The 13,400-nt window shown below is 38.1% G+C and overlaps 1 protein-coding gene across 1 annotated transcript in view; it reads right to left on the bottom strand.

Moving 5' to 3' along the window:
• The window catches only part of LOC137498203 (prolyl 4-hydroxylase subunit alpha-1-like), a 698,966-nt gene that overhangs the window by 431,692 nt on the left and 253,874 nt on the right, over window positions 1-13,400 (bottom strand). The window contains exons 7-8 of the mRNA XM_068225776.1: window positions 8,309-8,460; window positions 6,509-6,658 (exon numbers count right to left, since the gene is read on the bottom strand). Of these exons, the coding sequence (XP_068081877.1) occupies window positions 6,509-6,658; window positions 8,309-8,460 (302 nt within the window). The remainder of the gene's footprint in view (window positions 1-6,508; window positions 6,659-8,308; window positions 8,461-13,400) is intronic.

Genomic DNA, 13,400 nt, shown 5'->3' with positions numbered 1-13,400 from the left:
GTTCTCTATCCCATTCAACACGGGAATGTCAGCAAATGTCTACACTACAATCTTAATCATTCAGTGGGATCACATGTATGCGAAGTTCATAACAAACAAGTTGCTATCAAAAAAATTATGTGCATTCAAAATATATCTTTCGAAGAGGCACAAAATCAAGTACAGCCGAAGGCATATAACCCACTTTCAGTAACGCACCAATTTCCCCCATTGCACTCTTCCGAATCAAACCAAACAGTAGAGCTTCCTAAAAAAAGAAAATTTACGGAAGTTATCTATCGTGAGCCTCGGGTCACCCCTCCCCTGGCTATGATAGGGACGGTTACCTTCAGTTAATTGGAACCACCGGAACAGAACATCGTTCATCTCCCATAACTAATAATACCCACGCGCCGAGTAGTTCTGGGAATGGTCTACAGTGTCATCCTCCAATAATGAACCAGGAAGTAGTTTCCAGAAGGACAATTCATTACCCTTTAACCCAAGTAAACTACAATCGGCACTACGTGCTGAGTTTTTAATACTCATGGAATTATTAGGGGTTAACCCACAATGGAGTCACTTGGTTAAGAGCATAAATAACAAAGTCAATAGTCTCATCGAACATGGCAATTTCGATTCTCCAGTGGAATTGTAAAAGCATACTAGGTAAGAGACAAGAGTTAGTTAAACTTATTAATAAATATCGTCCCCATACAATATTAATTCAAGAATCCTGGTTGAAACCCATGTATACTTTTCGATTTGCCGGTTATAAAACGTAACGAATGGATGGTGGTGGATATGGCGACGTATTAACGCTTATTGTCACTGGAATAAAATATCAACGGTTGGAGGTTGCCCATCATATCACAAACACTTTTTTTGTAGCAGTGAAAATTAATGAACTGGTCATTGTGAATCTTTATTGTCCCCCTCGTATACAGGGTACAGCTACACAATGGTATAATTTTTTCTCTCAGTTTACTCCTTATCCTCATTTTATAATTGCCGGGGATATGAATGCCCATCACACTGCATGGGGATCTCAGCACATTTCTGCTAAGAGTAGGAAAATTCTTAATGTAGCGCAGACCCTAGACCTACTAATATTAAATGATGGATCTCCTACACGACTCACAGCACCGGGGCAAGCCAAAAGCGCTGTCGATCTTTCTATTTGTAGTCTCTCATTGGGTCACCGTAGTTTTTGGCAAACTATTAAAGATACCCATCTCAGTGACCATTTCCCCATATTTCTTTCACTTAGTGGGAATATTGGGTCTATAAATTTCGATTCTTCTACAAATAACCAACACCGGCTCGACAGGTCACTCCATGATTATGATTTTGATATGCTTCACAGCTATTTAAATGCTAAGCTCAAACGCAGTTCTTCCCCTATCATGCAATATTCATCATTTCTTACTGCAATTACCGAATATCTCAATATGTATCATCCTATTCACCCAAAAACATGCACGTCAAAGCCTGAACAAATTGCAATAAGATGGTGGGATAAACAATGTGATGCAATGGTCAAACGCCGCAAAATTCTCTTTCGACAGCTTCGAACTAACTTCACATATCATCACTATATCTTTTACCAGAAGTATACAGCACTGATGAAACGCACCTTTGATCATAAACGAAAGAAATCTTGGAAAAAAATCATCTCTGCTATTCGTAGAAATACTAATCCTCAAATTATTTGGTCTGCTATTCGATCTCTGGGTCACATTCAACGACGACACCATACTGTTACCATTCATCCTGATATTCTACAGATATTTTATAGTGAACTCACCCCAGATTTCGTGATACCCCAATTTCCGCTGTCTTCGTCCGTACATAATGTTCAGTTTGACACACTTATGCAACCCATTGAACTAACAGAATTCCTTACTGCAGTTGAAGGTAAGATTTCTACTTCCCCGGGTCCGGATTGCATTACTTGCAAAATGATACAACATCTTCCACATAGAGCTCAAAAAATGTTAATCACTTACTTCAATTCGGTTTTAACGTCCGCCACAACTCCACAGGAATGGAATCAATTTCTCCTAGTGCCATTAGAGAAACCTCCAACTGAGGGACATGTATATCCACGGTACCGAGGCATAACCTTGGGATCCTATATTAGGAAGGTTTTTCTACGTATACTGCTCAGTCGCCTACTATGGTGCTTGGAATATTATAATTTATTGCCAAAATACCAATTTGCTTTTATCAAGGGAAGAAGTACTTTTGACGCTATAAATATTTTCTTAACGGATCTCACTTTAGCTCGATTTCGAAAACACGATACTCTTGCCATTTTCATAGACATCAAACAGGCATATGATAATGTTAATATACATGTATTACTCCAAAAATTAACGGACATGAAATTTCAACCCAATTTTATAACTAGGCCTATCATAGGGCAACTTTTATACTATCGATGCCTACGCGTTAAATCATCATGGCAGCCTCCTAACATTCGTTATAGTTCCAAGGGCTTACCTCAAGGTGACGTACTAAGTGGTATATTATTTGCATTATACCTAAAGGATCTAGAAACACTCATTAATTGTGATGCTCGCATAATTACGTACGCTGATGATGTCCTAATATACGTTACTAAAAGTACCGTATTGGAAGCCAGACAAACCATCCCGTTAGCACTAGACAATGCAAATGATTGGTGCAATGACCATGGATTCGAAGTTTCGCAGAATAAGTGTGCTGCCATGGTATTCACCAATAAACGAAGCTATGATCAATCTCCAATACAAAGTGGTACTTTAATCATTCCGATTCGCACAACCTATAAATATTTAGGTATATATTTAGATAATAAGTTAACCTGGAAATACCATTTTGAATCCCTACAATATAAAACAAATAACTTTTCAAATATTCTCAAAGCTACTGTAAGGAGGAACTGGGGGCTGACCCAGTGATAGCGTTGACAATCTATAAGAATACCATACGATCAAGGTTAGATTACGGATGTTTCTTTTTTAACATCGCATCTGCCACCCTTGTCCATAAATTAGATGTTATTCAATACAAAGCGATACGACTATGCATTGGTGCATTGAAATCAACCCCCACCAACGCGTTCCTGGTTGAAACTGGAGAAACGCCGTTGTACTTACGGAGAAAGTTCTTAATACGAAAAATCTCGGTTAACCCCCATTTGTTATTTCCTAAATTACAACTTCTCTCGGAATATTTTCAAAAATACCCTAATACTAAATTAAAACCGCCTGGCCTCTTAACAGCCCTTGAAAACATTAGAGATTATAACAATCAAGTAATTAAATGTCCCTCTCTACCTCATTATTCCTTCCCATACCCGGTATCATTTTATAAACCACAACTTATTATATCCCAATTCGGATTCAATACCAAACAAAGCATACAATCTTCTCATATTATTTCTGTTCCATTCCCAGTATGCCTATCTCCTCATCAGGATACATTAAGTATTTACACGGATGGTTCTCGAAATGACCAAGGTGTAGGAGCAGCCTACTAATACTTTCATCTAAAACCTCCGGTAACTTCACACTACCAAAACATGCTTCTATCTTCACTGCTGAAGCATTTGCCATTCGACAGGCCCTATTACATGTCTAACTTCATGCTATACCCAAAGCCATCATGTTTTCTGATTCACAGAATGTTCTAAAATGCATACAATCCCCTCAAAGTCCAAGTTCATGGTATGTGCTCAATATTAAAAAACTATTATTTAACCTAGACCAAAACCATCAGGATATAACGTTGGTCTGGATTCCAGGCCATTCTAATATTACTGGCAATATTAAAGCTGATTTACTTGCCAAAGACGCTGCTTTAGGAAATGGGTTCAACTGTAACATCGCTATTCCCGCTACCGCTATTCAACCTCTCATAAAACATGCACTTTGTCAGGAATGGCAGGATGATTGGAAAGGATCTGCGACTTTAAAGGGTAGTTTTTATTTTAATGTGCAACCTTCTATCTGTTTACGGCCATGGTTTGCTAAAGGGAAATACACACGTCGGTATGTTACCACTATCATTCGCATTCGTTGTAACCATGTACTCACACCTGCCTATAAATTTCGATTTCAATTAAATGACTCACCGCTATGTAGTTGTGGTAACGCTATCGGGGATGCTAATCACATTATTCTCCAATGTAAAACACTTAACTCACAACGAAACATTCTCTTTCAACGATTATTAGAACAACAGGTCGCCTTTCCCAAATGTGTCTCTTGCCTAGTATCTAATCCCACACCGGAAATTGTGCTGGCCATCACGGAATACTTATATCAATATAAAATTTGTCTTTGAATACTCTTACACAATTGAAATTACTAAATGTGATGTATCTAGTTCTCGTAATTTCAACATACATTCTCCTAATAATAATGAACAATCGTTCTATACGCATACATGTAACAATCACATAATAAGAAAATAGAGACTACAGTGTTCAAGCGAGTGAACATTTGGTGACTGGGTAAATTGCCGGTGTGCAGCGCTCAACAACACAAGAGAATAAGAAGAAGAATAAGAAGGGTGTTTAGGGGTTATAGTAAGGATGTAAAGGAGAGGGCATATAAGTCTCTGATAAGATCCCAACTAGAGTATTGTTCCAGTGTATGGGACCCTCACCAGGATTACTTGATTCAAGAACTGGAAAAAAACCAAAGAAAAGCAGCTCGATTTATTCTGGGTGATTTCCGACAAAAGAGTAACCTTACAAAAATGTTGCAAAGTTTGGGCCGGGAAGAATTGAGAAAAAGGAGACGAGCTGCTAGCCTAAGTAGTATGTTCTGTGCTGTCAGCGTAGAGTTGGCGGGGAATGACATTATTAGACGAATGAGTTTGAGTGGCGTCTTTAAAAGTAGGAAAGATCACAATATGAAGATAAAGTTGAAATTCAAGAGGACAAACTGAGGCAAATATTCATTTTTAGTTAGGGAAGTTAGGGATTGGAATAACTTACCAAGGGAGTTGTTCAATAAATTTCTAAATTATTTGAAATTGTTTAAGAAAAGGCTAAGAAAACAACAGATAGGGAATCTGCCACCTGGGTGACTGCCTTAAATGCGCATGGATGGATGGATGGATGGATGGATGGATGGATGGATGGATGGATGGATATGGATGGATGGATATGGTTGGATCTGGATGGATGGATCTGGAGGGATGGATCTGGATGGATGGATGGATGGATGGATGGATGGATGGATGGATGGATGGATGGATGGATGGATGGATGGAAATGCTTGTTCCAAGCAATGGCAAAAGTGGAACCGGATTGGGAAGTCAGGTAACTTATTCCATAGATGTATAAATCTCGGACCATAGAAATTGAAATTAATGGAACCAGAAGGGAGGCAAAGCAGGGAAGAGGTGTAAGCTAGTGCTGCCTTTGTCACCACACAGTTTAACCTCTACACAGAAGGTGCGGTAACTAAAATGAAAGAGAAAACCAAAAGAGTAAAATTCAATGGTAAACTGGTCCACAGCATCTGCTTTGCAAATAATGGCAGTTTTAGCTAACTCTGGAAGTGAAATGAATAGAATGTTAAGAGTTTTTCATAAATCCTTAGGGAAATTTGAGTGAAGATTAAGATAAAATGACTGAAGTTCACACAACTTTTAAGGGTACAACCACTGAACAAGTCATGGAATTCTGCCAATCAGGAAGAGGAAAATGAAATTCATTGGTCACTACTCAGGCACGACTTTCCTCTAAAGTTAAAGCAAAGTTCTGGGGAAGAAAGTGCAGGGATGACTAGGAAAATCACATATTAAGAACACTGTCGATGAGATAGATTGTGATTCATATGCAGATATGAAGAAGATGGCAGTGGACTGTCAGACATGGTTGCAGTGATGATGAATTTTTGGCCAGCATCTAGGTCTCTGCTGCGTATGTCAGTATGGAGCAATTACATCTTATGTTTCCTTGGTACTTCCTCCTATTCTGCAATGATTGTCAAAAGGGATATGGACTAGTACATTTCTCTGTTTTGTTAACATCTGTACATCCCTCTTTCCTTCAGAGCAGCACAACAAACAGAGAACGTGGAATATTAATACCCAGAGTGTTATGGCATTGCAGTGTATTCCCTTTTAATGTTCCCTGTTCAAAGTAATTCCTCTAGCTAATTCTTCCTGCTTGGCTGAAAGCAGTGCACCCATAATCTCAGAGTATGGCCTGTATGAGAAGACAACAGCTGTACTGTTCATGCAGGAGTGAAGAGTTAGCAAGAAGGATCATTTCCGATAGTGACGTAAAGGAAAATAATTTTAAAGGAACCCATTATGCTTAAGTTTATCACATGGATGTCAGTCCTTGAGTTTAGCTAACTAGGTACTATTATACCAAGAGATGATCCCTGTCAGCAATTTGATGATAAATCTATGAACGTATAAAGAGTAGACATTTTATATTTATTGAATATGTCCTCCTTGAGTTATGCATTTACTTGAATGTTTCACATAAATCCTAATATTTAATATTCGTTCTACTAACCAGATAATTCTGTACTATTCTGTATTCCATTGAGTTCTCCCCTAGCTAAAGATGAGATATCCAGTTTATAAGTGTCTTGAAGTCTCATCAGGTCCTCATCAGTAGGAAACTTGAGCACTGCACGGTAGCTGGTAATTTTTTCAACAAAACCTGTCAAAACATAAACACATTTTCACTACAGGTTCACAGCAGTCAGTATGTAAGCTGTTGTGAACAAACTAAGGATTGTCACAATCCATAGGCACCTAAAGAGCCCCATTTTATTTTTAACTGCTTTCAGAATCGGCACTACAAAGCCTCCTCATGATACCAGTAACTGTTACAAGTGAAAAGTTCACAAAAATGTACTCGTATTTATAATCATTTATGACTGACAATAATATTGCTAGCAGTATTATCCATCAACAACAAAATAGCACATGGAAGTTGAATTTTAATAATAATAACAATAATAATAATAATAATAATAATAATAATAATAATAATAATAATAATAATAATAATAATAATAATAATAATATTTGCATTACATTCCACTAACTAATTTAACGGGGTTTTGGAGATGCTGAGGTGCCAGAATAATTCAGTCCCACAGGAGTTCTTTTACATGCCAGTAAATCTACTGAGATGAGGTTGATGTATTTGAGCACCTTCAAATACCACCGGACTGAGCCAGGATCGAACCTGCTAAGTGGGGTCGGAAGGCCAGTGCCTCAACCGCCTGAGCCACTCAGCACAGCAAAGTTGATGTTTCAGAGGCTTTGTCACATTTTGCCAATATTGAAGCTCCAGGGAAATGTAGTTACAGTGTTAAATAAAACTTTTTAAAATGAGATTTTTTCTTTTTTATTTGTCATGTTTTCTAATTCCAGCAATTTTATAAGCCAGCAACCAAGTTGGTAGTTTCATCTGCCTATTGAAATAATGGGGTAGCCACAGCACCTCCAGTTTTAAAATGAATTTGAACCACAGGATCATGATGTTTTTATATTTTTTAATCTCCCATCCACTGTCTGGGATATGAACCATGGCTGCCTTGATGACAATACTACTTGGTTATCACATTCCTCTTACCAAATAACTTATTAAGAAATTATTTTACTTCACAAATTGCATTTCTATACTAGTATACTATAAAAAGATACTACTTACAATTTTCCTGTATTTAGGGTTCTAGTGACATTATAACTTGCATTTTTGAAACATATTAGGAGGTAGGGTGAGGTAGTTTTACTCTTAAGTAAAAGAATCCATTTCTAAGACAAAATTTCAGCACTCCAGTCCCTCTTAAGTCTGACAAAGTGACGTTAAGCATCATCTCAGTGAAGTGGAAAGCAAGGAGTAGTTTTTGAAACATACAGTATGCAGATGTTTCTCATTTTACGCAGTACATATGAGTGGAAAACAAACCAAAGAATTGAAAGCCTTCTCAAACTAGGTAGGCCATTGCTTGACACTAATTGTTTCAATCAATACCCTCCAAGTCCATTAAACATCAAAATTATGGGAGTGAGGGATGTAATCAATATTTTATTAAACACATGTAACAACTTATAAAAATTACTGGCATGTAACTTGATTGTTTATCTATTTACATACAACCATCTAGTACAGTAGATAAAAATCAAAGAAAACATATATTGACTGAACATGTTTTCATTTTGAGTGGATACTATAGATCCTTAATTCTGAAAGTCTTCTGCAATGAGATTTCCAGAACTAAAATCAACCTATGCATAACACACTCATCAAAAATTTTTTTAACCATTCCTTACAGAATAGGTACTTTTAATATATTACCTGACCCAACATCATTCACCATCTGAGATTCCACAGCCTTCCAGTCAGTGGTAAGCCTCTTGACTAGCAGGTAGGCATTAATGGGATTTGAGAGATAGCCCTGAACATCCCGACTTGCTTCTTGATGCTTTCTAGCATACTCCTCATAATGCCTGAACAAATAATGAACAAGTTTGAAAGTGCATATGATACAAGCAAATTTTATATATTTGGCTATTTCAGTACATACATACATACATACATACATACATACATACATACATACATACATACATACATACATACATACATACATACATACATACATACATACATACATACTGCCCCCTTCTTACCGGGCTTCCTCAGCAGGAGAACGAGAGTCCCAAGGGTGGACCGTTCGTTGTCTGGCTTTGCTTATTTTTGAAGGCAGGGAAAGAGACAAGGACTAGCGACAATAATACAGAAATATCAAACAACAGGTTTTTGACATTTATTACAAACTGGCACACTCAACAATAACACATTAAATATAATAAATCTTTATGGTTAAACTATTTTCTCTTCTCCGCCAGTTCATTTAACACTGCTATTAATTTCTCCAATATCCTGGACGACATTAATTCTGTAAATATACAGATGGATATTAGCCTACTTCTGGTTTAATGAAACAACAAAAATGAAATTTTCCATGGGAGGACCTCCTCTCAATAATGACATTATTATTTACAAGTTGAAAGAAAGTGAAAAACTGTCTGATTCATATTTATCTTGGACGTCGAAATAACAGGCCGATTTATGTTTACATTTAGTGTCTCAAAATAAAACTTTCCTTCTTTAATGTACTGAATTAAACGTTACTTCAATTAAATTGAAAAACTAATGAAACCAAAATCTTATCAAAATATTACTCAAAGATGTCTCCATTGGACTTAATTTTACACAGTCGTGTTTGTACAATAAATATTACTCTGAAACTTTCTCTAATATTTCATCAGACAAATGTGATGTCAATCTTTAGTATCTAACATTTCTAAGGAAATTCTTAACATCGTAGGCTTTACAAAAATAAATGGTGAACCTCGTCCACTGAAATAATTCTTTCTTATTCATTACTATATGGTACTCTGAACCTTTCTTTACTTAAATTCAAAATAAAAGTCACAGCAGGTCACGTGGGGACAGCTGACAGCTCAATAAATAATCAATACATCGCTCCCCTCGCCAACGACACCGGTTCTGAACAAGTGAGACCATCTCTGTAATACAGGGCTGAGGAATATCGCCCGTGCTAATGAAATAATAATCTCGCACCCGCAGACACAATAAATACTTATTGTAGGCCAAATTTGAAGGGGACAATACGTACACACATACATACATACATACATACATACATACATACATCATTATAGACCGTCATGCCTTTCAGCATTCAGTCTGCAAGCCTCTGTGAATTTACTAAATGTTGCCACAATCCTCTGTTTGCAATTAGTGCTGTGGCCACATTTAGTTCCATACCCCTTATCTTTAAATCGTTAGAAACTGAGTCTAATCATCATCATCGTCTTGGTCTCTCTCTACTTCTCTTACCCTCCATAACCGAGTCCATTATTCTCCTGGGTAACCTATCCTTCTCCATTCGCCTCACATGACCCGGAAAATGAAGCCGGTTTATGCGTATAGCTTCATCAATCGAGTTCATTCCTAACTTACCCTTTATCTCCTCATTCCAAGTACCCTCCTCTCATTGTTCCTGCTTTTTTGTACTAGCAACCATTCTTGCTACTTTCATGTCTGTTACTTCTAACTTATGAATAAGATATCCTGAGTCCACCCAGCTTTCGCTCCCGTAAAGCAAAGTTGGTCTCAAAACAGACCGATGTAAACATAATTTGGTCTAGGAGCTGACTTCCTTCTTACAGAATACTGTTGATCACAACTGCCAGCTCGCTGCATTTGCTTTACTGCACCTTCATTCAATCTCACTATATTACCATCCCGGGAGAACAAACATCCTGAATACTTGAAATTATCTACCTGTTCGAGCTTTGTATTACCAATCTGACATTCAATCCTGTTGAATTTCTTACCTACTGACATCAATTTAGTTTTCAAAAAGCTAATTTTCAAACCATACTCATTGCACCTATTTTCAAGTTGCAAGATATTAGACTGCTGGCTTTCGGCACAATCTGCCATTAAGAACAAGTCGTCAGCATAGGCCATTACTCATAAGCGTTCTTATGACCGTTCTCCCCTTATCTTCGATGGCTTCTTCTTCATAGTACCGTATCAGGTCCCCCTGACGTTGGCGATCACTGTGGCGAATGCAGTACGATCTCTTGCTAAGTGGAAAAGTCTTTCAACACTGTGAATTCCAGTCCATTCTTTGATGTTTCCAAGCCATGATGTTCGCCTCCTCCCGACACCTCTTCGACCTTGTATTTTGCCTTGTACAATCCGCTGTAAGATGAGGTAACGGTCATTTCTAAGGATGTGGCCAAGGTAAGAGATCTTCCGGAGTTTTATTGTTTGAACAAGTTCCCGACTTGCTCTTGCCTTTCTGAGTACTTCTTGGTTCGTTAATCGTGCAACCCACGAAGCCCTGAGCATCCTACGGTGGATCCACATTTCAAAGGCTTCCAAGCGTTTCACTGATATATTCTTGAGAGTCCATGTTTCCACACAATATAGTAAGGCTGACCATATATAGCACTTGACCATCCTCTGTCTAAGTTTTAAATTTAAGTAGTCATTGCAAAAGAAAGATTTCATTTTTGTAAATATTTTTCGTGCTATTGCTATCCTCTGTTTCACTCGTTTCTAGTGTACCCGCTCAAAGCCTGAGTCCCAACCAGCATTTATCTCAGGTCGTGTTACGGTCCGAATCCATCGCAACTAATAAACAATAAAAAAATATATATTGAGATATAAGATCTCAAACTAAATATAAGGGCGCCATCCAATCAGTACTACAGGGTTGAACGGGACACTCTAAACTTTAACTTTAAGGCTCATCATCAAACATACAAATTATAAATATTCAGATCAAAGGAATATTATGAAGGCTCCGTCCTAGGAATGGGGACGGATATTTAAACGGTCACCGAGGGTTTACTATTCTACAAGAACAAGAACCTGGAACTGTTTCCTTGCAAATGCTAAAGGAGCATTTTATTTAAGTAGATAAAATAATTTTTACACACAACAAAATCTGTTGACCCTTGATTTGCCGGTAATTTGGCAAATTATTTCTGAAAATAATTACATAATATTTATCACTTCTGACCACCCTTCCATTTGGGTGGTGGAACCGTTGATATCTGAAGGTATCAGATTTACCTTCGTTAACACCACGACCATATTTGGTCGTGGACCAATTACCTGTTGGCTAAGTGGGCGCGATCACATGGACCATGTTATCGCCTCCACTTTGATTGAGATGAGACCAACCCGGGACACTACAAACTCTCCCCGGGTTCCTAACCAAGATATGCTAATCGTTAGTTGAAGGAAACGACAAAGGGACTCTAACCTAATGGTCCAGATGTAGGGATTTGCCTTCATTTTACAACTATTAACTTAACTTATTATTCACAACACATTTCGTGCGTATCTATTAGACCGTAATACTAATAATAAATTTGTCTAAGCATTTAGCTTCGTTGGTAATCTTTGAGTACAGTAGTTCTTGCAAATTTCATTTCTGTTGTGCTTAGTTTAGTGACATACTGTACGGTACCGGTATCGTAATTAGGACACGTCTGAAAGTAGTTTAAAATTACTGTAGTGTACTGTACAGTAGTATACGAGTAATATCCTATTAGAATTTAGTGCGATTATTTTATTATTGAAAAATATTTGTGTAGTAGGCTACTGGTGTAGTAGAGGTATCCGTAGAAACTCTTACTAAAATACTGTTGTTGTAATTAGAATAGGCTTAATTGCAGTTTGGAATTGTGTAGTTCTTGTGTAGGCTATTACATTCGATATTCAGTAATTAACAGCAGTTTTTATCCTGTCAGGGGTTGTAGGATAAAAAAATAGAACACGACTAAGTAGTATTGTAGTGTTGTCGTATATTAATTACCTTATTGTTGTGTACTATCCCAGACAATATATCCCTCCGTTCATTTATTTTTTGCAAATAAATTATTTTACTTTTAATTTCATTTTTTCCCCGTAAAGAATGGCTAAGGAGCACGAGTGTACTTACTGTGAGTGTGACGAGGCATTGAGGGGTATGAGGGAGGAGTTGGAAAGTTTGAGGGAGATAATTAGGGTTCTCACAGAAGACAGGAAGTAAGATAGGACTCCCTCAAACAATGTACAGGTTACAGTAGGTGTACAAGAGGGAGGGGAAGGAAAGGGAGGAGTTGTAGAAGACAGGTGGTCTAATGTTCTAAGGGGAAGGAGATTGCAGTCTAAGGGCTCTATTCAGGATCAGAATTCAGGACAGATGTCTGTGCGAAATCGGTACGAGTCACTCAAGGTGGAACAACAGAGGGAAGATGAGGGACAGGGAACAGTTGCTGAGATGTGTGGAAGTAGGAGGAAGGGAAAAGGTAGGAAAGGAAAAATGTAGAGTAGAGGATAGGAAAAGACAGGTGGAACAGGGTCATGGGAAGGAGAAAAGGGAGGAGGAAGTAGCTTCTGCAGCTATCAGGAAAGATAGGGCTGAGCAGGAGGGGAGGGGATCAAATGAGGTGGGTAGGGTTGAGGCCCTGGTCATGGGGGATTCCATCGTTAGACACGTGGGGAAAGTGTGTGGAGGAAAGGGTACCAGGGTAGAGTGTTATCCAGGAATTAGGTTGAGGCAGATGTTGAGGAAAGTAGAAGAGAGGGAGGAGGGGAAGGAGAAGGTGGTAGTGTTTCACGTTGGTACCAACAACGTAAGGCAAGCTGATATAAGTACCAACATAGTTGGAGATGTGTGGGATCTGGTAAATGCAGCACGGGTGAAGATTAAGAAAGCGGAGATTGTTATTAGTGGAATACTGTGTAGAATGGATAATGACTGGAGGGTGATTGAGGATTTAAAAGAGACTATGGAGTGGGTGTGTGGGAAACTGGGAGTGAAATTTCTAGATCCTAATGGGTGGGTAGGAGA

Source organism: Anabrus simplex, chromosome 1 (genome assembly GCF_040414725.1).
Source record: "Anabrus simplex isolate iqAnaSimp1 chromosome 1, ASM4041472v1, whole genome shotgun sequence".
NCBI classification, from domain to species: Eukaryota; Metazoa; Arthropoda; class Insecta; order Orthoptera; family Tettigoniidae; genus Anabrus; species Anabrus simplex.
The sequence above is the reverse complement of the archived record's forward strand: the minus strand, read 5'-3'. Positions and strand labels throughout refer to the sequence as shown.